Genomic DNA, 24,816 nt, shown 5'->3' on the forward strand with positions numbered 1-24,816 from the left:
ATGGGGGTGTTTAAGCTGTCCTGAGACGTATCAAAGAGTTTAGAAAAATAAACCTTTTAGTCGTTCTCAAACCGAACAATATTTATACTTCTCCGTATTTAAATCTGAGCAATGTAAACACACAAAGGCCTGATGCTTCCAATCTCAAGTTTACCCTAAAATTCAATTATTCTGATGATGACATTTGATATAATAATTTCTACTGCATGCTGAGAAAGCAACATAGCAATGCCAGACGTAAACAAACAGCATTAATCATTCTCAGTTTGTTATTTTTGCACCAAATTTTAAAAATCCAAACAGATCTGACCAGTTGCAAACAACAAATGTTTGCCTTCAGGCATCTGGAAAGGCTCCAATACTACAAGCGGGGCCATCAGAGTTGGTAGATGCTAGCAATGTCTCATTCCAGGGGCCCCCTGGGAGCTGGACAGGGTGAGAGAGGTCCGGGGAGCAGGGCTGTATTTTTAGGACAAACCAATAAACTTGTCTGGCTGGACAGACAGTAGTGTCTGCTGGCATGGAAGGGTGTGTTTTGACAGGCATTGACCCCCTCGTGGCCACACACCCACACACAGACAGACTAGACACACAGAAGCAATCACACACACACATATGTTGACACACACAAAATGCTGAGCAGTGCAAACACTGCTGTTATTTACTTTGAGCCACACTGTGTCAAACTTGGTTTGAGGTATTCAGCCTTATATGATAAATATGCAGTGAATCATATGCTACATGGCACGTTTGCATTTCCTCTGCTCTTTCTTTTTAGGTTATGTCCTTGTGGTCCAGTCATGGTAATAGACAGAGGGCAATCATACAACAGGGTGTCTGCTGAAACAGCACAACAACAATATATTTTGCATGTTTTACCTCTAGTCCATGAAATCTGTTTTGGTTTCAGCAATGGCGCCAGTGTTGGGTTGATAAATTCATGCTACATTTCCTAATAATGGGTTAGAAATTGGTTGGTTGTTGCGATGAGATGGTCATCCTAACTCATCCTTCTCACACTGTCAAAGTGTGGTGCCCACCCCCTAGGGGGGGCGTAGAGCCATTGCAGGGGGGGCGCGGTATGAAGAGGGGAAAAAAGAAACCGCTTGGACACTGCTAGCACGGGGCGCCCACACAAACGCAAAGCAGGAGATGAAGCATCACTGAATATGTTTCCAACCCAACTTCATTCTAAGCCAAAGACTAGAAAATACAGTGAAGCAAATCTGCCCTTTGGCTTCACCTGCACAGTTGCTGAGGTAGGTCTCCCTGCAGGATTGGTTTCCCCTGCATCAGGAGCAGCGCTGGGCTGTTCAAATCACAGACAAACAGGATCCCACATTCTTGATCTTTAGTTCACAAACACTTGTTGTAATGACTAACTGCTCCTGACATGTTGGAGATGTTTGCTCTTTATACAGTAAAGTTGCAGCGGGATACAAATAACATCAGGCTGATCCTGCCACGATTTGTTCCTCCTGTTCAAATCACGGACAAACAGGATCCAACAGCTGTTTATGTTTTTGAACCCATTTTGCACAGAGAGGCATTTTTGAAAAATGTATTGATAACAGTGTTGAATATTATTACACAGGAAAAAACAACTACATGTAAAATAATCACACCATGACGCCTCTGCCTTTGTAAACAGAGGGACAGTAACTGTGTGTAAAACCTGCAGACAGTCAGGTTAACAGTATTTCGTCTCTATCTTTTCTATCTATATTTTCTATATATATATTAAGGGATTATTTTGGACTGTGCGTCATGCAAAACCAGTGTGATGAATAGTAAAAAGCAGTTAAAAATCTGCCCCCACAAAGCTGATCAGGGGCCAGTGAACAAAATCAGAGCTGTGTCTGTTTATCAAGGTGGAATCTGAATGAAGAGGTTCCAGGAAAAAAAGTAATTTGTGATCTGCAAATCTACCTGGTTTAAATAAAAGTTTAAACATACAGAACATCAAAAATGTAACTTTATTGAAAGACGTAAATCCTTTAACTTCAGAAAAAAGCTTCAAGGGAAAACTCAAAAGTATTTTAGGATTGTTTTTCCATCAAGACTTGATCCTTGATCCTAGGCATGAGCAGCCAGGTGCTCATGCCTAAGAAAGCCCATAGTCTCAGCAGCTTGAATTATGCTAATACCTGCCATTGTAATGGTAAATGTGAGCTGAGTTTGTCCACTGCTCCACTATTCACTCCACAGGCCCAAGATATGCTCTGGATTCTGCAAACAAGACTGTGAAAAGGCAACTTCATAACACTTAGCAGCTGCATCCAAGAGATGCTAATATTCAGACAGTGGCAGTTTGAGTACACAGAGCTTCTGTGTTTGACGTTTTCTTTTTGCTTTCAGGTAGGCTGAGAGGAGACGGTTAGACTAATATGCTACATCCTGTCTTCGACTTCAGTCTGCATCTATGTTTTTTCCCTCAACTGGCTTGACCGGACACCAATGTGCATGTCGGCTTCAAGGAGAGAAGGGAAATTGAAGATGAAAGTATATATTTGGCCAAGTGTGGTTTCAACCCTCAGCGGCCTTTCTTGTGCAAATACAAAGTTCAGACTTGTTATGGAAGCATAGCTAGCAATCCGATAACAGAAGGGTATGAAACGCAAAAATCGTCCAACAAAGGCAGTAAAACGGCGAACAGGGAGCCTTAGTAAGACAAGACAAGTCCACTACTTCTACATATGTCATCAGCAGAGACACACACCCACCCAAAAAATGCAGAATATGGAAAACAAACAACTTCCTCTGTTGTATTTTTCATCGACTCCATGTTATTTTTGTGTTGCTTAATAAAAACAGCAGGAAAAGCAGAGAAACATATAACTTATGACTTTTATAAACACAAGTCAGCAGTCTCACAGCCAACTCCACATGTGGCATTAATAATAACTCTTTACTCTTACTGTACATTTAATTAGGTAATTACACTAAATGTGTGTTGTGGTGCTTGTCAATCTTAGAGAAGAACACTCTTCAGTCTTGGAGGAGGATTATAAGAATTAAGGGACAAAGGCAGCCTCAACGATGTGGAATAATATTTCTAATATTTCAAAAAAGTTAAATAGTCAGGAAGATATACCAATTATAGGGCAGGTTTTGGGGGGATTGTGACAATAATTCTAATCCGTGAACAGACTTTGCAGTCAGATCTGATAACCTGCCGTGTTTCTTTGCTCTGTTGTGTGTTTGTTTTGTAAAGAAAAGCTCATTAGGACTTTTATTTCACAGACAAGAGCATTCATCACGGGCAGGACTTTTGGCGCTTGGAGGAAATTTGGCAGTGAACACTCAAATCTTAGATTCCTTTTCAGGTATGCTACAAACAATAATAAACAACTGTAACTGAAAGCTAAATATGACAGATGATGGATTAGCGGTTTCAGACAGGTTTCAGCTTTCGCTGAGGTAGGGTTTTTTCCTCCACCCTATGCTGAAATAAGCAGATATGAGTGATTCCCTGCAAGTTCAAATGCACAAAATACAATGACAGAGTAAAATAAGTTACTGGTACTGTCGTTTATGAAAGCAGTAAGCACTTTTTAAAGCTACTAAAAATAAATAACTGAATTTTTTAGAAAATCCATGTCTGTGTTTTTAATATGACATCCAACCATCCATCCGTCCATTTTCTCCCACTTATCCGATTCACAGCTGTCGAGTCTACCACAGAGACTGCAAACCTATTGCAGAGCTACCACAGAGTAACAGGCAACCACAGGCAAGCATTCACACCTATGGCCAATTTAGAGTCACCAATTTGACCTAAAGTGGATGTGTTTGGTACCCAGAGAGATCCCACACAGACAAGTCCGAAGAAAGTTCCCAATTCAAACCCACGACCTTCTGGCTGGGATGCACGCAGCACGCTGATGCGCATTTTATGGAGCGTAGTTTAGATAAATGACACTGATTCACACTTACTGATAGCTTGAACTCTTGCAGCTCTTCCATTTTCCTCCATTACTGCATTAATATTTTCTGTTTACAAGCTGCTTCACTGCTTCAAAATAGAGCAGATATTTCAGGAGGCGTACTCTGAGGGGGAATAAAGTGGCTAACAGACGACTGAAGACAGGAGCGATGTAGTGGTTTGGTAGAAGAGTTCAACTAACGTTAAACTAAATAAAAGCAGTCCTGAATAAAAATCATTCATAATAGTCACTAAGCTGATCTGTTTCTCTAGAAATTGTTTTCATTCTTGTCCATGTCACACAGGCTGTCACAGAAAGCCCTGTGTATTCCTGGCCTGCTACACATCAACAAACATCTTTGCAAAGCTATTCCTTTTTGAAAAATAAGAGTCTCTGAGCAGAAACTGTGAAGAAGCCGTTGCAGTGTACAATCCATATGCTGATGACAAGCACTCGAGTCTGACTGAGTGATAGATGCTCCGCTGCAGCTTGCAGCAGAAATTGGAAAACAGCAGAGGTGTGAGCAGAGAGCGGGGGACAAAGTGTGCAGGGAGACAGCTGCATTGATAGCACAGGCATGTCAGCAGGCAACAGGTCAGTGCGACAGAGTGTGCATGAGACATCTCCTGAGGTGAGGCTAAGCCGCTTAGTGTGGCAGATTACGCTGCCTGAACAGAATAATCTGACATTTTCTTTTGATATTTGTTTCAGACTTCAGTGAGGTGATCATTTGGGACAAAGCCATTCTCAGGGAGTACCTGTGAAAACCATACGAGCTGTTTCGGGGTGTTTGGACGATTGATCCGGCACCTGCCCGGTCGTACGTCCAAGGAATATTTTGCCTGACATTGATGAATGGGTTCTTGTGAAGCCGAGTGCTGCTTAACATGTTAAAGGTGGTGAGCTGGGTTGTGTGTGAGAGCCGAGGCAGGAGTGGAAGGGAGTTCTGGTGTCTGTTATGCTGTAGGCCCTCGGGCAGTTTTTCAGCTGGCAGAGATGGGGTGGGGTGAACAAAAGGAGAAGGCAGGAAAAAGCCGAGAGCATAAAAGAAAGTAGATATAAAGGACAGAGAGCGCTTTTTCTTCTTCTTCTTTTTACCTTCAAGTACACATTAGGGAGGCTATGGTGAAATATGCGGGGCTTCATCAGGGTTGTGAATAATCCTACTCTTCAGAGGCTACAAGGTCTTGGAAGTGGCGCCTGTGTCTCTGACTCCTTCTCGAGTTTCAGAGATGTGTCCCTGTTTGATGATATACTGGCATCCCTGAGTTAGGGCTGGGCATAGAGTTACCCACTACCCAGAGGACACCATTACTGTCTTCAGTCAAGTGCTGCAGGGTACGGATGAAAGCAGCAGGCTTCACAGACAGGGGATAGAATTAAGCTAATATACCTACTCCCTGTGTGTGTGTGTGTGTGTGTGTGTGTGTGTGTGTGTGTGTACTACTGAGTGAGTAGTACACTGAGCCCAGTGAGGGTATAGCACTCAGCATTTCTGTACATGTGCACCTACTTATGTTATTTACTGTGTTACGCACAAACAAGTACCCAAAACATGTGGAGTTATTGTACGCCAAACATACTGTTGCAGTAGTAAAACCTCTGTCAGATGAGAATACTACATGCAACTAGACGCAACATAGAAATTCTTTCTTCAGTCCAAAGGTTAGCAAAGAAAATCTGCCACAGAGATCTTCCTTTCCAAAAGCAAAACCTGCAATCATCTCCCCAACAGAACTGATCAGAGATGAAGGACATCTGACTCAGAATTGTAGCTCCTACAGGGATTGCGTGACATTTTGGGAAAAATCCTCTGCTTTCTGGCAGAATGTTTGAAGAGAAGATTGATACCATTCTTATATCTCTGTGGTATATATGAATGTACACAAGCCGGAGGTTAATCTGGCCAAATATAGAGACTGGAAGCAGGGGCTATCCAAAAATCACCACTTAACATGCTCTATCTCATTTGTTTGATCTGTACAAAAACCAAAGTGTAAAAATAATATTTTACTGCTTTCATATGTGCAGGATTATTGCTCTGTGAGCCAAAATAACATTAAGCACGCACACTCTGTAAAAAAAAGAGACGTGTTTGGATTTTATACCGATTAAACAAACAGGACATATCGTGTTAATCAGTGAGCTTTGTAGGTGCTAGTAGGTGGATCCTGTTACTGGCAAACAAAGCTGCAGCCTGCAACCAGTCTTACTGCTAGACTAAGCCAACTGTCTGCTGGCTGTATTATTATATCTAACAGACGTTACTCATTTTCACCATTTAATTAAATGTCAAACTCTTTCCAAAAATAATAATTTACTGAGCAATAATACATGAAAAAAGACCCAATCCTCAATCTGAGGAACAAAAAATAAGGCTTTTCTCCTCAGGCAGACGCAGCCTGCCGTTTCTGAAGTTCATGGTCATTTACCAAAATATAACTGTGCGCAGATATTTTTCACTTCTATTCAGCTTCACATAAGGCAGTACACTGTAGCTGTTTATTATGAGACAATATGTTCAGAGGATCCACTAACTCAGCGTGTCCACATAAAATATACCCGGACTGAGTTTCACAAGCCATTTTCTTCCTTTTATTTCTACATTTCCCTGAACAATCTCAAGCGGTCTGAAATGCCCACAAATAATCAAACAGTGATGAATGTGTTACATTTTACATGTTAGCTGAGGCCTCAGATGCATAAAGTATTCATCTCAAATTGGGCACACAGGACGAATAAAGCTTTGTTTAAGTAATAAAACCCCAAGTTTTTCTTACTTGTCAACAAGACTAAAACCCACTTTTGTTTTTAAGGAACAGTTTCACATTAGGTGAATTGTAGAGGGATCTCTACACAGCACCTCTGCAAAGACAACATTTGTTGTAAGATGTTATTTTCCTCTTTTCTTTGAATGGTTTCCTGCAGTGTTATTGTTACGCAATGAAAAGATGCCTCAGTCTCCTGCCCACAATGTACTGGGAAATTTCACCTGTTTAATAGGTTCCCATTAACCACCTGTGGTGACAGTTACAGTAGTTACATTCACACGTAAATACCGGGTCCTGAAAGGAAAAAAGTAAAGAAAATATTTGAATAATTAAAACTTTTCTGGGCCTTGGTGTAGTCCCTCATTTCTTTCTCCGTCTGACAAAAAGCAATTTTACCTCCTCTGTCTTTAAGACAACTTTCTTCCAAGTTGTTGTCCCACATAAACAGAAGGTTTTAACCGCAGGTGTATCTGCTGAAACCACAGCCAGAGCTCTTTGACATCTTTGATATCCAAGAGCAGAGAAACACTGAATGAAACCTGATGGCTAAAGCAGCCTTAAGCCTTTGTCTCATAGTGATGTTCAATACGAGCATCCAACACGAAAGAAAATGAGTGGAAGGATAATAGGACGGATGTGATTGATGTTCAAGGGGCTGAATGATTGTCGGGTACATTTTTAGGCTATCAGTCACCCGTGTCTCTCTTTGCTTAGCTTCTAGACGGCCTCACTGTTTCAGTTTCACCTGTGGATACTCAGAGCTGAGGGAGAAATTTTAACACAAACACAGGGCAAATTGGCCCAATTAAGTCATTAGGCAACACAAGCCAGAGGTCTGACAGTTTACACTCCTCTGGCTCTACTTACAAAGATCTTTTTTAAGGTTTTCCCACCAGCTCCTTTCTACAGAAAATGAATCATAAGGAGCTACAGATGTGTCTATAATAGCTGATTATATCAGCAGTTTCTTTTGGGACTGGGGGAAGCATGTGTACGTGTGCACGCCGGCACGCCGGCATGTGTGTTTACCTCGCCTGACATGTCAGGTGCCAGAGGGATGAGGGGCCACAAGGAGGAATAGATAGCGAAAAACACCACCCACAGGCCGATGCTTCCCCAGATGGCGATGTGACTGAACTGTTAGGAGCAACCAGAGGACAGTAAGTATCACAAAAGGTTTTGCGATTTGAGCACTGCTACAATTTACTCGAGCCATTTTAATCACGCTTCCTTGGGCTTAAAACACTGAATGCTCTCCGGTAACTTAAAAGAGGTACCGTACATTTCACTTGGTTTACATTTACAAGCCTAGCGAGAACATACCATAAAGGGATTTCGCGATAAGAAGAGGATGTAAAATTAGTCACAGGTATCAGCGGCCACGTAAAAGTGAAAAGAGATAACAGAAGCATAGCAAAAGAGAAGGAGGACTCAACTTACCATGGTCCAAGACGAGGTTTCCAGGCCGGCTTTAAGACAAACTGTGATGACGACAAACTGCGGAGACACAAACCACATGTTCGTTCAGCAAAGAGGATCATGTGAAGTTCATCCCACATACCTGAAGTCGCAATAAGAAAGCATTTTACTGGAAAAAACGAAACTGGAAAAGATCATCAGACAATTGAAGAGAAGAAGACAAGGAAATATAGCTGATGTTTATTCGCTGGCATTTAAGAACACTTGGCTCACACACCCGAACTCTGTAACACAGCAGAAACACTGCCAGGGAAGAAGACCGGTGCACTTACCGTGTAAACCATGTTGCCTAAGAGGAGATAGTCCGGAGTTCTTCCATTGCCAAAAACTGTATCTGTGAAGGGAATCAGCAGCAGAGGCTTTTAAGCTGTCCTTCTTCAGCTCTTAGGTTTCACATAGGGTAACACTTTAGGTACATCAATGTGAGTTTTGTCATAAAGTGCTTGGAGTGGAGCAGGGAACTAAAAGTAGAAACCACAGTCAAACGCTGCTTCCATTACTGTCCTTGAGAGAGCCTGGAATGCTAATTTCAAGGCAGTATGTGTATGCAAATCCAGCAGAATTGGTGTCCATTAATCATATTCAAAAACGAAAAGTTCTGGCTACTTTAGTGCTGAAAGAGAGGGTAAAATTATTTTTCTGGCAACATTTTAATTAATTCTGCCATTAAAAAGGAATCCGATGCTTTTCGTATAACTTCCTAAATTAATAAGACTGAAATAAGCTGTGAGTCACACAGACATATTGCTTCATACCGCCCAAGTGGGCCTGGGCTCTGGCTAAAATATCAACAGTGTGCACTGCCAGTAAAGAAAGAGAGGCTCCCTTTCCCTTTACTTCCGGCTGGTCACATGTCTTGTGTGCGCTGAGGCTTTGCTGACAGCCTGTCAGTCACAGTGAGGGGCTTGGCGCCTTTTGTTTGGAGAGCAGGCCCAAGCTTGTGTGGTCCTTAGCTCCAGCCAGCCAAGACTTACCGGCTCAAAGATCCCTATTCTCTCTGCACATACACCCACACACACAGAGACCATCTCAACGTGCCAAACATGCACAATTGACCTTCTATGGATCAATAAAGTTATTTGCACTCACGAAGCTCTCTGTTTGAATAAAAACATCATTTTGGCCGCAGAGAAAGCACCTGATTGGGTCTATGTTATCTATCAAAGCTAAGTAAGTGCCAATAACTGCACGCTAAAGCATTTCAGCAGTCATTAGGGCAAACATGAACATGGGCTTGTTATTGCGTGTCCCTCGGACTGGAGCACACACATGTTTGCAATTCATGACTGGATGGTTGAAAAGAGAACTAATTAAGACAAAATACGTGTCTTTGACTGTCCTCCTTATTTATGCGCCAGGTCCACCGAGAGCCGTGGAGGAGTCTCTGGGAGCTACTTACCATGCTGGAAGGCTTTAAGGGGGAACCAGAAGAGGATGACGGAGTGGAAGAGGCCGTTCAGACAATGGGCCCAGAAGACCTGCAAAAAAGAGGGAAGAGGGATGGAGGGAAAGGATGTATAGGAGGGGGAGGACAGGGGAGGGGGAGGTTGGACAGCAAGAGATTCCAATAAGAGGGTGAGAGGGAGAGAGAGTGGAAAAAAAGCATGAGAAAAGGGTGTTGGGAGCTCCAGCTTTCCAAGTGACCCCTGACCTGGGCCCTTTGTGCCAGCCAGGCGCTAGGCTAAGTGGCGGTTTTGTCGGGGCCTCCATGCTGAATGGCCGCCCCGCTGACAGACACGTTGTATATCCTCTGTGTGTGTTATGGGGGAGAAAGAGGTTGCTGAATGTGTTCATGGGCAGTTAAAGCTAATACAAGTTTGCACATTTTCCCTGTAGTCAAGAATAAATTAAAACAAAACGAATCAGTGGGTGTAAGAAAAATACACATACTCATCTCAACAACACAAACACTGTATAACATTAATGTATGAGCTGCCAGTGTGAGGGTTTCCTCTCATTATATTTCATTAGGCTTCGGCCCTTTCATGTGAGGATTTTAACTGGTGTAGTAATAAATGACAGCAGAGTTTAAAAAAGCAAAAATAAATCTAGAAACACACACAGGGAGACTGACAGGCCTGACAGAGATTAAACTGTTTTCACGGTAATTATTGAGAGCCTGCTGGAAAACCGCAGTCTGCGTGTGCGTCTGTCTACGCAAGCATGTAGACTTGAATCGTTTACATCCATACTGTCTCTCTCTCTCTCTCCAAAGCCGCGGTGCTTCAAATTCACATTATGCGACGCGATGGCCAAACAAAACACTAATGGGTGATGTACCATGAAACAGCCGTGAAAATCCTTTCTGCCAAAAAACACTCCATATTTGTGCCGCCTTTCCCCCGCTGTGCTAACACAGACGCTGCTGTGAATCCTGAGAAAATTTGTCGAGATTAAAGGGCAGATGGAGCAGGGCATTAAAAAATCTAAAGCAAACGGGGGAAAGCATCACGTTTTAGTATCTGGCTTGTTTTAAAAAGGCTCGCTTTTCAACAACTTCAGCAAACCTGTCAGTGAAATATTAAACACTACTTATACAAGATGAATTACACATCCTGGAAACTCACTTTCTGTATGTTGTGGTCTTCAGAACAGCTATTCGCACTATTTTACTGTGTAGGGTTACTTGAGATCATCTGGCTGGAAAATGAATGGGCACAGTGAAGGAACAAGTCCTGCTCTAATCTACGCCACGGGCTTGTTTTTGGTCGCTGTAGCACAACCTCCTCATCTAAAGTCCTTTAGCAGCCACCCCCAATCCTGGATTACCTCACTCTCCCACTGTGTACACAAAACCCAATACACTGAGTGAGGGCCAGCCAAAGCAAACCCCCACTCCTCTATCTCTGTGGTCAAATGTGTATTAAATTATCACCAATGTTACAATCACATGTTTATGCCAATTAGCCTCCCACTGGCAGGCTCAGCTCTCTACCAGCCTCCTCCCCAGCTATCTCAATCCCAAACTCTGTGGGAGTGTAAGCCAGCCCCAGTTTCCGCTCTACCATAATGAATGCTAATGAAATCAATAAATGCTCATAATCATTTGTCACAGTAGGATCCTCCCTTTCGCCCCTCCAGCCACCAGGCTCTTTTCTTTCTTGTTACGCAGCAAGTTGCTGGGGCTGGCGCTCCGAATGAATGCCTCGTCTGTCCTGCAAATATTCGGCCCTTTGTCAGAATCCTAATTGCCAAAAACAAAAATAAGAAAAAGAACCTAAACCACACGAAGGCCAGTAATTAATATCGAGCCAAATATTTCCAGAGTTGCTCCCACGCTTCCTGTTTCAGCTTTGAGGAAAACCGTATGCAAGAGAAGTAATGGTGCTATGTAGGAGGTGATAGCTTCTGGTAAACTGCTGCGATCACCGAGGCCGCACGAAGGGGAACGCGGTTTATTAGGGCGGTTTAGGTGTCTAGAATTTGTAATTAAAAGTGAATGAGCGACACAGCTGAAGCCACGCCTGAAGTTTCTAACACCCTCCGTCTCTCCCTTCTCGCACCTCAACACAAACAGCTTTAATTCACAAAGACAGTATCTGTTGTGTACAAAAGAGCCGGGCGAGCAGAAAGACAGGCTTCGAGGGGCCAAATTCCTGCTGGATTTTCTCGCCTCGCCTCGGGCCAGCTGCAAGGAAAATATCTCGGGAATAGAGTGGACAAGCCAGCAAAAACAACCTGCTGACCTGGCCAAGTCATCATTTATGAGTCTTGGAAAATGTGGCCCAAACAAAAATGGAGGTTCATTTGCTTCTAACTATCAGATGAATATTTTTAATGATTCCTTTTTTTGGCACCAGAAACTTAATGAAGTCTTTGCAAAAAGCTAATTAAAGGGAAATCCATCATACAACAGGATTCACAGAAAATGTCATACGAGTTATGAAGTGGTCATAAATCATTAAAGTATGATTAATAATAAAACAATTGTGAATCATAAAATCTGAAGTGATGTGCAAAGAACACAGGGCGCTTGGTTCACATTTAGTCTATTTGTTTTTCTGTGAAATGACCTATTTTTCCCATTTCATTTAGATAGTCAGCACACATCCACTCACTGCTGTTATGCCAATTTATCAACTGTGACATTACAGCCTTTAAATGTTATATATGTATTTCACACTGCTGGGAAAAGCTTTTTGCTGTATTAAAAATGTGTGACATTAGCAGGGCTACACCTAATGTTCACGATATGTTTTTCTTAATTAAACAAAGGCTAATTGTGTGCAACAGCTGCTCTACAGACACTTACTGATTAATCATATCATGTATATTTACAAAAACACAAGATTCAAAGCTACAACTTTACGAGACGTTTCAATCTTAACGCTGCCTTCTGTCACTTTTAAGTGTGTAGCTAAGAAACAAACTTCTGAAAGGTTATAATTTAATGTGGTAGAAAAATTTACATACTTAGAAGTACAAATTGTGCCAAAGATAAAGCAGGAGGTGTTGTTAGTGCCAGTTCTAACCAGTGTGATCATGGAGTCAGTGACAGATGGATGCGTCTGCCTGCGTCAGCAAGTGTCAGATATTTTAAAACGAATGTGTTATCAAAGCAACTTTATCCTTTACACGTGTTCTTGAAAAAAATAGAAACTACATGCAAGACAAGTACTAAGGTATACTTGTTATACTTGGTAAACAACCTCTTCCTGTGTATTTGTACTCTGATATCATGCAGAGCAGACTGGCGATCCAGCTGTTAGGTGTAATATTAAGATGCTAATATACTAGAGCCTCCTATGGACTAACCAGCTGTTTTTTAATAGTAGGATCAGATGCTACATTTAAATTTTATCTATTTATTTATTATCTGTAACAATTCATCACAAATCAGAACAAATGAGCTAAACGCTCATGTTCATTGGGACGCATTTTAAAATGGCTTTTTTAAAAACAGAAGTGAGTATTTCTCGAACTCGGGATCGGACCATCGTCGTCTGATCCGTGCAGTCTGGTATTGTGTGGCTTAAATGCGATCTGATAGGCTTCTAAGAGAACAAAAAAACACCTCACTTAAACGAATTGCATAATTTTCTGCGACAAATGCCATTACACAGTGACAGCACACTCTCTCTACTCCCTCCTTTTCTGCTGCCATCTCCCAACAGATCTGAGCTTCCATGCCCGTGACCACCATGGCCAATCTGCTTTTAATCCACCTCCATGTGGTGCTAACCAGGTCACCACGCCTGTGAGGAGGGTCCAGGAGTCTCTGGCTCAGCATGGAGAAAGGACGAGACGACTTTATTACCAGTTGAAGGGGGAAGCTAACAGACAGCCCCCGCAACCAGACAGAACAGGTCAAGCCAGGCCAAACCAGGCTACGACCGGATACCCACAAACTGCAGCTGCCAGGTCACTGAGACGTCAACACAACAGATCGCTGTCCCGTTATTAATGTGATTTCATTACTGGGACTTTTAACCTTTTAATTTAGTGGAGAACAAAATTAATTCCCAATCATAAAAGGTACAATAAAAAGGAACATAACATACTTTAGTATAAGTTTGTTGTTGTTGTCACTTAATTTGAGCAGAATTAAAGAAATGGCTGTTACCGACACTGGGCTGTTGAAGCATGTCAGTAAAGCTAACAGTATTAATGACATACTACGTCTATGGAAAATACTGTTACACCCACATACTGTTAGACTTTACATGAAATATATTCACAGAACATGATACTTATACTTAGGACTGCAATGAAGAGCAAACTGAGAAAAATAATTAATCTAAAAGTACTGAAATCTGTTTACGTGTTACAGGAAACATCCACATAGATAACATACATGTGATAAGAGGATCAAATTACCTTGGTATTGAAGCCCATGGCATTCTGGGAGGTTTTGTAGAGCTCTGGGTATTTCAGCATATTCTCTTTCCTGCAGGAGCGCTCAAATATTCCCAGAGTGAGAGGAGGCAAGGCAGTGAAGATCTACGAAAAAAACACACCCGCAGACGTGCACAAACACACAGTGATGAATCTGATATGAAATAATATGATTTTGCTAAAAATATCTCCCTTTAAAGCTGCCACAGTAAATCTGACCTCCAACATCCTGTCAAAGCTCTGTTTCATTTTGTTCTCCACTTGCTCCACTCTTAATTTTACTTCACTGAAGACTGGCTGACCTTATTTTGATTTGTCATGCTTTAAGTCTGTTCATATGCAAAAACCATCTCCAATGAGCATCTGTGGTCTTCTTGACTGAGGAGCAGGCATTTACAGCATCATTTCGTGGTGGTGTTGTAATGTTCTGTATAGCAGCTGCTGAGAGAGGAAGGATGCTATTTGTGTAGCTCAAGTGATTCAGTTGGTGTGAGTTCCCTACAGGCCCATCTGGAGTGGAAGTCTTCAGGCCTCAGTCGGCAGGACCAGTGGGCTACAGGACATGCTCCACTGGCTTCTTTTCTTATTCAGAGCCAGGCTGAGGAAGACCTCCTTTGAGGGGCAGATTCAGCCCACTGCCTCTAACAGACTCCCACTGAGCCAATGGAATTCCCTCAGTTTTTGATAAAGTGAAAGACTGAAGCTTTTTCCCACAACCAAAACAGCGCTGGTTACAAAGTGTGGGAGTGTGGGGCAAAGGGAGGATATTATGAACCAGGGCAAAAGGCAGGGCTCAAATCTCAGTTTGTACCTGCCATAAATGACTTGCGCTTGAGGCCGATTGGGATTGTGGGGAAACTTCACTTCACACTTCTCTCATTCATTTTTGTTGATTGAATCGAGTTCATTTTTATAAACAGTTTAAAGTTACATGTTGACTCATTGTGGTCTTAACAGTATACTCTTAAACCTCAGACTACAGATGCACTTTTTTCCCTCCTGCTTAATTCATGACAGATATGAAATATGAGTTCATTAGGAGTGGTCCTGTTACGGCGCTCTGAGGGACTCCCTACATCAGCGGCCGGCTCTGCTCCAGTCTTCCTATTCTTATTATCGTTGAAACGTAGCTGCTCTTACTAACTATACTCTTTGGGGCAAGCGAAGCTGTTGTTCTTTCGCATTCAGTACATAGTTTAGGGCACACAGGGAATACGGGCTTGACAACGGGTCATAAATAAAGGAGAACTTTTTCAGGATGCTGATGACATAGTCACGCAATAAAGGGATCAGGCTTGAGGCACCACAGCTAATACGTTCTGTGTCAAAGAGGGGACAGAGGTAGAGGAGTAAAGTGGTCTCTATAGAGGCACATGTTTCTAAACACTCACCACATTGTACAAGCCGATGCACCAGCGTTCGAACAGAATCTGACCAGAGAAGCCATTGACGAATGCAAACCAGATCTAAGAAAGACAAAAAAAATCATAAAATGAGTCAAAACAGCAACATACGAACAGAAGAAATACAATCAGAGATTTATAATACAATCTTTTTTAAGAAGCCATCAACTTTAGTGGCAAACAATGAAGTCGAAGTGTTGTAACATTTGAAACATCTTTCAATGAGCACTGTCATTTTACGCTGAAAGCCATTTGCTCTCAGTTTTGATATTGAAAGCTTTAATCATAGAAGACGCTGCCACATTTACATGCAAGCAGCCATTTGCTCTTTCGGTGTAAGCTTTTCATTAGTGATTGCAAAGATAAGTGACATGATCAGATTTGAGACAGGATCACTGCATCTACAAACTAACGATCCACACAGCATCCTTCAATGTCTTTCTTATCCTACCATCAGATCAAAGGGAACGCAGCCTCCGCTGAGATTGCAATTATAGATAATAGAAAAGAAAAAGTATGTTTCCCTTTAGTGTAAGGGAAAAAATAAATAACCGAATGATCCTTAAATTAAAGTGGTTTGGTTTTAAAGTGCTGACCTGTGATCAACCTGCGTCATTAGTTTAATTCAGACACAATTTTAACTTTAAAAAAAAAAAAAAACAGGCAGAAGGGCCAAATGAGAAAAAATGAGAGACAGCGGGAAAGCCAGGACCTCCAGGTGGCACCTCGGAGATGCAAAGTCTCCACTGGATTCATCACACGATTAACTTCTAACATATATCTTACCCACTGTTTTCCTCCATGATCTACCTGATGACATGTGGGTGACAGATGAGGTTAGTTCTAAGGCCAAAGTCAGGACTGCAGAACTCCTGAGTGATTGAGACTTTGATATATTGTGTCAGGAAAGGCAGACAGAGGTAATGTGAACCATGTGCTGAGTGGAAACGAGGCTTATCACCGTATTTTGATTAGCCACGCTTATTTGAGCAAAATAATGCCTCTAAGATGAAAGCAGAGCAATAGCTCCAATCTGGTAGGGAAATGGCACATACGTCGAATTTTTATTGGTGTAAAGCGGATTTATCTGACATCGAGTAAATCTGACTGCACACCCTGAAAATTGTTTGCAGATTGTAAATCAGCAACTGCACCTTACAGAGTTACAGTTTGCAATGTTGCGGTCCTGGACAGACTCATGCCAAAACTGTCAAGAGAACATCAGGGGTGCTGCGTTTTGGCCATGGCCAACCAAGCATTTCCTCGCTTCATTTAACTTCATTATGAAGGCATGAACTGCTACAAATTCTCAGATTGAGACAAAGCCTGTTTCGGAGCCCCGCCTGCCGCTGCCACTGTCTACACGACCAATAATAATCTGCCACTGGTCCTTCCCATTTACTCGTGAAAGCATAGGCATGAAAACAAATGGTGAGGGGGGGGGGGGGGGGGGGGGATGTAGACGAATCCTCTGTTCGCCCCTACCCTGCCCCTCACCTTCCCCTCTCTGCCTCACCCACCCATCCCAGATCCCGCCATCAGGTGCACTCTACCATGATGCTGTGTCTTTTAAAAGAGGGGGTCTGGTTTCAACCTCAGCTGAATGTGGGACTACATATGGCTAGACCAAGACCAAAAGATGAACAGTACAACCCCTGGCAAAGCACAGAGAAATATATTCAGATGCCAGTGCTGTGGGTTGTGGGTAGACGGAGCCCGAGCTATGAGCCAGGTTCATCCATTAGCTCAAGCGACGGTAACGAGAGGCTAGCGGGTAGGTCAAACTGCTGAATTAATTACAGCTCTGCTCAATGAGGGTCTGGGCTGATATATTGTTGTGCTAAGTTAAAAAAGACTCCTATTCATAGCTTGAGGTAACTGCTTCTGTGTGAGTGTTTTGGCCTGGTCTCTCAGGTCCCAATAGCTTCCCTCTCTCTTTCTCACTCTCTCCGTCTCTTCAGGGACAGATGCATTGATTTGCTCATTAGGGGAAGTACCAGGCCGGATTTTTCCTTCCCCTTTTCTTCTCCTCTTTGAGTGCCACTCAGCGAAGGGGTGTGGCTGGCCTCTCTCCCTCACTGCACATCATGAAAAACAGGGATAGAGGGAAACGGGAGCTGTAGAAAAAAGGAGGATTGGGCAAGGGCTAGGAGATAAGAAGACTTGCATATTCATCAGCAAATGAAAAATCATTGATTCCAGTGTTGCTTCACTGCTGTCTCCAAGTGGCTGGAGGGTGGGGGGGTGAGGGTATGACATTTGTCCCCAACAATGCGAGTCCTGACACTCTTAAGCTCAGCCCTGCAGGATTGTTAATGGAATTCATACACAAAGCAAGCACAGAATAAAGAGTCGCATAAAGAGGGAGCTGATAAATATGCTGGAAATATGTGGAGCTACAAACAGAAGCAGTCTCACAATGCCAGGCATGGCCTCCGTGGATTAATTCGGAGCTACTGGTCGGCAAGCTTTGCTCTGCTACTCTGAGCCGTCTCTGACTAAACTGAGCTCCACTGAATGAGCTTTCATGTAATTGCCTCATAAATGCCACTTGTCCATCAGCCCCCTCTGTAGCACCCTGGCAATGTGTCAATCAAAGCTGAGAGGCCAGCTGGCTCGCCCATGTGAACGGAGTTTCTATGGTTTCTTTTAAAAAGGGTCTCTTAGCTTTAATGTGGCTCAATTCCACTTTTTTGCTGCTGTTCTTCAATCACTCGAGGTTATAAATTATTCCCGAACTTTAGTTACTGGACACATTGTTTAAAAATGTATGGCTACATGTTGCCGCCTTTTTTTCCTCCTTCTTTTAAATCAAATGAAAATTCATAGCTCAAGCATGAATGTGCTTAAAGTGCTCTCTAACCGATTAGGAAAAGAAATGCCAATCACAACCAGCAGCCTCTAAAAAGTAAAAAGAAACACTGCATGTCAGTCAATCATCCGCTGGAGTGACAGCCTTACATTCTGACTCACAATTAACCCTCTGTGAGCCACAGAAAATCTTGAACCGCTCCAAGAGCTTCAGACTAAGTTGTGCTCACATTCACGTCTTCCACAATAGGCCGAGAATCCTTCGCCCTCTTACTCCATGTGTCTTATAAGAAACCAAAGACCCCGTGGAAGCAGAGGGAGATGAAAAGAGGCTTAAACACAGGGTCTTCCTGCCCTGGCATTCAAATTGTAACCCACACTGTATGGGACAATGGTGCTGCGAACAAAAAGTTAAAATTCCCGTCAACATCCTCGATTCTGTTCTTGCAAGGCATCCCGAGAGTCGAGGGGAAAACATGCGAGCTCAAAAGTAAACCTATTAGTGCAACAAACGATGCTTTGACTCATACCCCGGGGTTGCCGCTGTGTTAGATGTCAAGGTCTTACAACACGGGGACATTTCAAATACCAGCCAAATCGTGAAGAAATGTCCTATTATCTACTTCATTCCCCTGAAGGAGCCGAGCATGAGAGGGGGAGGGGACTTATGTTTTCAGAAAGCAACAAAAGGTGTACTGGAAAGAAGCTCGCCCTGCAGACAAAACTATCGATGTTATGTTCCAGTCGCTGGAAAAGGGCCTTTGAAAATGGACCTGGTATGTTTCAAAGGGAAGCAGTATTTGGTGGCACAAGGAAAAAGAAGAAAAGGATGCCGAGAAGAACACTGACCAGGTTTTGATGTTCTTTTAAACTTAAAAATCAAATTCCTAGTGATTGAGAAGCTAACGTTTACCCATGATTAAAAACAGAGACAAACAAGCGTAATCCAATTTTAAGATGTAAATGTCAAATGTAATGGATCGTGCCAACAGAAAACTACATTTGCTGAAAATTGAATTTTACTTTGAACTTGTTCTCTGAACTGTTACGGCATATGTGGAAAAGGGCAGCGGGATCGAATGGTCACAATGAATTTATAACTGCAGTTACAGCCTGGAAAGAGAGCCGTTACCCAGGTCACAATAAGTCAGAGGCAGACACGCTGGAATGTTTTAAATACACGACGGATTTTTCATGGCACATAAACTAAAATGAGGATTTAAAAAGGGGGGATCAGAGGTCAAGTGTCACAGAAAGAGGATCAACAAAAGCAATTTTTTAAGTGGTCATATTTCCATAAAAGGTCATGTGATTATGAGGTTCTAAAAACCTGACGCTTCAGCAGGGAGCGCTCTCAAAACGCCAACATTTTGTGAGCAAATAAAGCAGTATTCTCAAATCTTGTCAAGCAACATAAGGAAAGAGAGGTGGTCTTTTAAGTGGCCAAATAATGTATTTTTCTCCTGTTCTGCTCCCAGATGTTACCTACTTCATGGAAATCGTTTCATGTCGTGTTTTCGGTTACGCTGCGTGGTCACTTTGGCACAAAGCGACTGGTAAAGCTCAAAGATCAAACACTCAGCAGTTTCCACTTCTGGATTTTTGGGACGGTGCAAAGCCAAACTTGCTACTTTTGTCACACAAGTGCACGGCCTGTTGATCAAAACATCTGAGCACTACTAGTGATAAAGCTGCCGATGATAGGAAGCACTTCACGTGTCTGGCCACCCTTGGTTATAGATCTGAGGCTGCAATCTGCACTGGGTCTGGTATCTGTCAGATGCCATCAAACCCACCACACAACAACTGACCGATGCCGGCAGAGACACGTGAAACTATCTAATCCTTATCCACTGATAAACAGGGAGAGTGTTCGAGTGTCTGTGAACATTTCCCAACAAGGCCCATCAGTGCAGTAAAAATCACAGTGATGGGAAAATGTTATTAAGCATTATTTCAGGAAAGAAGTTGAACTTGCCAAGGAAAAAAAAATGCATATAAATATGTAGGAACATCACAAGAAAGCCATTTGATAAAATACATGAAAAATAAAGTTAATCCTAACATTTCACCATTATCACAGCCCAAGTTAGAGCATAACATGATTGGCCACTAATCATCTGCATTTTATTTCTTGGCATGTCCAATGTTATTCGCATAACAATTAATACCTAAATGTTAGGACATAAAATATGTGGAGTCACTAGTGAACTGGTTCGACTTCTCACTAACTCAGATGAACTGCAGATTAATATTCTGAGGACTGAACAACTGGCAAGGACTAAAGGCAGACTTCCTGTTGATTATACCACGTATGATAGAGTGTGTATGTCTGCGAGCCTTCTCGTGGGCATATTCTGCTCCGATATGTCAAAACTCAAACCCTTCATCCAGCAGCTGCACAACCTGGCAGGTACTGTGAGGGGCCAGTCAACAGAAATACAAACATGGAAACTCTAACAGGGAATCTTTGCCTTCACGTAGTTGTGCCATTTGCATCTTTGAAAAAAAGAATCTCAAAGCTGTGCATTCACATCTGGCTTTTTGCATGACTTTCAGTGCTGAGAGCTTCTGTGTGAGTCTTACCTCGATGATGTACAGGACAATATTCTTGTAGAAGCAGTATAGGATGCACTTGGCTACGCGGTTGTAATTCCAGGCTCCGTGAACCAGCAGCAGATTCTTTAAGTATTTGAACTGTGTGGGAGGGAAATGAATGGAGGAACACGACAAAATGAATGGATAGCAGAACTCTGTGTCTAATGTTTGTCTCTAATGGCTCCTTGTAATCAGAGATCAGGGCTGGAGCACTAAAAGAGTTACAGAACTTCAAGATTGTCATTCCCAGGCAGAAAGCCTCTGATGAGAGCTTGTGGCCAAAGCTCTCGCTAACACATTCCACAAAGTGTGTAGACAAAGACTGCAAGAAATTGGAGGGGTTCATATGGGGGTATTAGTCTCCAAGGGCCTAACATAATAGTTAAATGGCTTCATAATTATACCACTATTTAAGGCCTGTGGTGAACTTTCAATCACACTGCAATTTTGGCTGATGAGTGTGATAGCACTGGAGCAGAACAAGTGTTTCATCACACCTTCTTACCATCTAGAAGGGGTAGCTTGTGTCCAAAATCATTCACTTAATCACTTCTCCCTCTTTGCTCCAAATTAGTGAGCCCATCGGCAAAAAGGAAAAGCCGCTTTTGGACAGTGCTCGGGTCATTTTCATGGGTTCATTAATTACATTATTGCTGTTGCACAATTAAAAAGTGATACATCAACACCAGCTAACAAAATAATTACAGACAGATTTTCTTTAATGATAAAAGAAAAGACACCCAGCATGTTGTCCTGTAACGCACAAAATCTCTGTCAGTGTTTGTTTTTGGTCTGTGAACTCCTCAAAGACCATCAAGAGCCGGGGAGCCAGACTCGTTACACTTAGCTATACTCATCTATATGAGATGATGTCATCATGTTGCCCAGCAATCACCTGGCAACAGGCTTAAATATATATATTTTAATGCACTTTGTAAAGCCATTGTATAATTTTTTATTTCACAGCAATATCTTCTCATTTATATGCACAGAAGTTGAATTACACATAGCTAGCAAGAGGCTGACATAAATTACATCAACCCTTATTTTTCTCTTTTCTTCTGTCAGCGTGGGCATATACTAGCTTTTACAAACATAATAAATATACATATTTTTTAGTAGTTGAAATTCTTTATGTTTGGGTAATGATTGTGGGTTTTACACACTTTTGTGAGCAGTTGTGTCATACTTTTAGCGCAGTACATAAAACTCCTTTTACATTTGGATAGCACTAAAACATGGCTTGCTATATATCCCAGTTGTATTGTGAGTAGTGAGAGCTTGACATTTTGAACACAGCTTTATTTATTTTGGGGTCTTGTCTTTCAGCATCTACACAGAACTCCTCTGTGATATGAAAGAACAGTCGCAGCTCCCAGTTTGCGTGACCCCTCGGAGGGCTGGATCAAACATCAGTTAACACAGAGCCAAGCTGATGACAGACAGTCAGCAGAGATGCCTTGGCCTGAAGCTCTTTACTCTCCACTTACTTTAACAGATAACGCTGTTCAAGTATCAAATCTAGCTGTGTAGTAATCTATAGCAGCAAGATGCTCATCTGACACTCGCAGACATTAATCTAAATCATGTATAGGAGTAGAAAGTTATACAACTTCCCCTTGATTGATTTCAGTTTGTAGTCAGCAGATTACAGTTAATGTACCGTTGCGCCAAGATGCGGAAAGTACCACTGGAAGTCTGGAGGTGTAATTTAATTTGACACAAATCGATTACAAGAGGCCGCCTGTCTTTGAAGAACATACACTTTCTACATGTCATGCGGACTAAATGGGGAACTTCAGACAAACCCAAGTCTCTTGATTAGTAATTTCATACTGAAGCACAGAAAATGCACTGTGCCTTAGTCAACTCTTAGTTCCTCATACCCCCAAGCCTCTTGGCTGTACTAACACAATGAACTAAGTGGTGTGCTGTGTAACAGACTCACAAACGCCATGGATTTTGTGTCAACGGGTGTCATATGTATGCAGCGTTTCAGACAAACTGGTTGCTGGGACATGAGTATGGGTTTAAGAAGCAGTTTGCCAGGATGCGTTCCCTGTAGCTGTGTTGGGAGTTGGGTTTCACCACAGCCTGTTTTATAGGAGATGCTACTTTACTGTATAAGTTGAAGCCCTTTCAGATATGTGACCTATTGTTCCTCAGAACAATGTACCAAGCTATCAGTAACATGTAATACATGAAAACAGCGACAAGGCTGTCACAAGGCATGGAAAACAGTATTACTGATAAAGTACTGTATGGATAAGCATTTGCAACTTTGACGTGTTTATCGAGTCGTGTATTATTATGATTTTCACTTTGCTTGAGCCAAATTAAATATCATAACCTACCTGGTATCTTCATTTTTGCAGTCGCTGATCTTTTATTACTAGACTGACAGATTGGATCCTGGTAATATTTTAATATTTCTCTGACTCTCAAATTCCTTTATTGAGGTGAAGTTACTGAAAAGCCATCAAACCCATCACAAAGGTGATGATTTACAATTTTAAAGAAGCATGAGCCTTTAGCTCACAGGAAGCACTTGTACAAATGCAGATGTTATTAGTTAATGTGAGCATAATAGATCTTCTTTGAACTTCAATACTAGGTAAAAGTTCCCACTTTATTTATTTGTGCTTTCAATCTCTGACTCCTCACCTGAGCAATCGAGTAGTCTGAGGAGTTTGCCGCCTGCAGACCCTCGTTGCCTGAGATTCCCACACCGACATGAGCTGTTTGGATCATTCCTACGTCGTTAGCACCATCGCCGATGGCCAGCGTGATCACCTTCACCTGTTTTTTCACCATCTCAACCACTTCTGACTTCTGAAGAGGCGATACTCTGAAAGGAAGTGATTGATAACACACGTGAGTTAAGTCCAAATCTGGGATAATAACAGTAAGAACAAACATAACCTGGGTAAAACAGCAGCTCATATAAAGTTACATAGAAGTTGTTTACTTTTTGACAGGATCTCTTAAAGAGTAACAAATATAAACCGTAAGATACAAACTGCTGCTGGCTGGGTGTGAAAAGGTGGCAAAGCAGCTTTATAGAATAGATAAACATCTTCTTCATTTACTAAGTAAAACCCATCCTCTTCCTCAAGACTTCAATCTTAGCTTTATGCCCTCACTGCCAGCCTCTAGCCTCCCCAACAGTGGCTTCTTCTTTGTGCACCAAACTCAGCGTAGCATACAGTAAAGAAATTCTCTGGAGATGATGATGTTGTAAACTGCACGTCTGTCTTTAACTGTGAAACTGTTAATGTTTATGTTCTCCATGGTTTAAGGGGCCTCATTCATCTCGCGGTGTATCTTAGTGCCCACAGAGTGTGCACAAGGCAAAGGCAGGTGGAGGTGGGGGCAAAAAAATAAATACAAATTTGACGTACTGCACGGAGTAATAGCGTGGCATCTAAAGGGTCGCTGTTGTTCTGAAAACATGGTGCTGAGTTCTGGCCCCAGATCCTGTCATGGCTGCTTGAGTACTTAAGTGCTTCCTCTCACTTATGTGGCCTGGGCAGGTCAACAGCGCACCTTCATGTTATATTACGGTGCCATAAAAAGTCTAAATGACCTTTATGGTGGAGAAATAATAATATGTAGATTTAGGACATAGTTTGAAATTTCACTTGGGTCATTTTTAACATTTGGCTCTAATAGAAAAATAAACTTCAAGACAACAGCTTGGGCTTTCGGACTATTTACTGCCTGATTCTTTTAGACACGACATTTAATGTCTTGCTTGTTCCCAGCTTATTTTATTGTTTCGGGTTTAAATTTTACCTGCAGCATATGACAGCTTTACAGGACAAGGCGAGGTCCAGGAAGTACTGGCGCACTCCAAATGTAAGAGCGTATTTTAGAGTCTTTCCATCAATAATGAGAGCAAAGTCGTTTTCCTTGTAGAGGGAATCTCCCAGCATTCCACAGTGGTGGCTGAGGGTTTCTCTTGTTCTCTAAAAGAGGGGAAAAAGCAAAGAA

General features: G+C 42.2%; 1 protein-coding gene across 7 annotated transcripts in view; it reads right to left on the minus strand.

Annotated features, from left to right (window-relative positions):
- Nucleotides 1–24,816, minus strand: part of atp8a1 (ATPase phospholipid transporting 8A1) — a 108,773-nt gene that overhangs the window by 10,271 nt on the left and 73,686 nt on the right. For all 7 annotated transcript variants that reach the window (XR_013912318.1, XM_080308553.1, XM_080308541.1 and 4 more), the window contains 9 exons: nt 24,619–24,791; nt 23,488–23,671; nt 20,812–20,922; nt 15,403–15,477; nt 13,994–14,116; nt 9,576–9,654; nt 8,449–8,510; nt 8,138–8,194; nt 7,727–7,834 (listed from right to left, as the gene is read on the minus strand). Coding sequence is in view for 6 of the 7 variants with exons in the window: in XM_080308553.1 (XP_080164679.1) it covers nt 7,727–7,834; nt 8,138–8,194; nt 8,449–8,510; nt 9,576–9,654; nt 13,994–14,116; nt 15,403–15,477; nt 20,812–20,922; nt 23,488–23,671; nt 24,619–24,791 (972 nt within the window). In the remaining variant the exon portion in view is untranslated. The remainder of the gene's footprint in view (nt 1–7,726; nt 7,835–8,137; nt 8,195–8,448; nt 8,511–9,575; nt 9,655–13,993; nt 14,117–15,402; nt 15,478–20,811; nt 20,923–23,487; nt 23,672–24,618; nt 24,792–24,816) is intronic.

This window comes from Astatotilapia calliptera, chromosome 2 (genome assembly GCF_964374335.1).
Source record: "Astatotilapia calliptera chromosome 2, fAstCal68.1, whole genome shotgun sequence".
Taxonomy (NCBI): Eukaryota; Metazoa; Chordata; class Actinopteri; order Cichliformes; family Cichlidae; genus Astatotilapia; species Astatotilapia calliptera.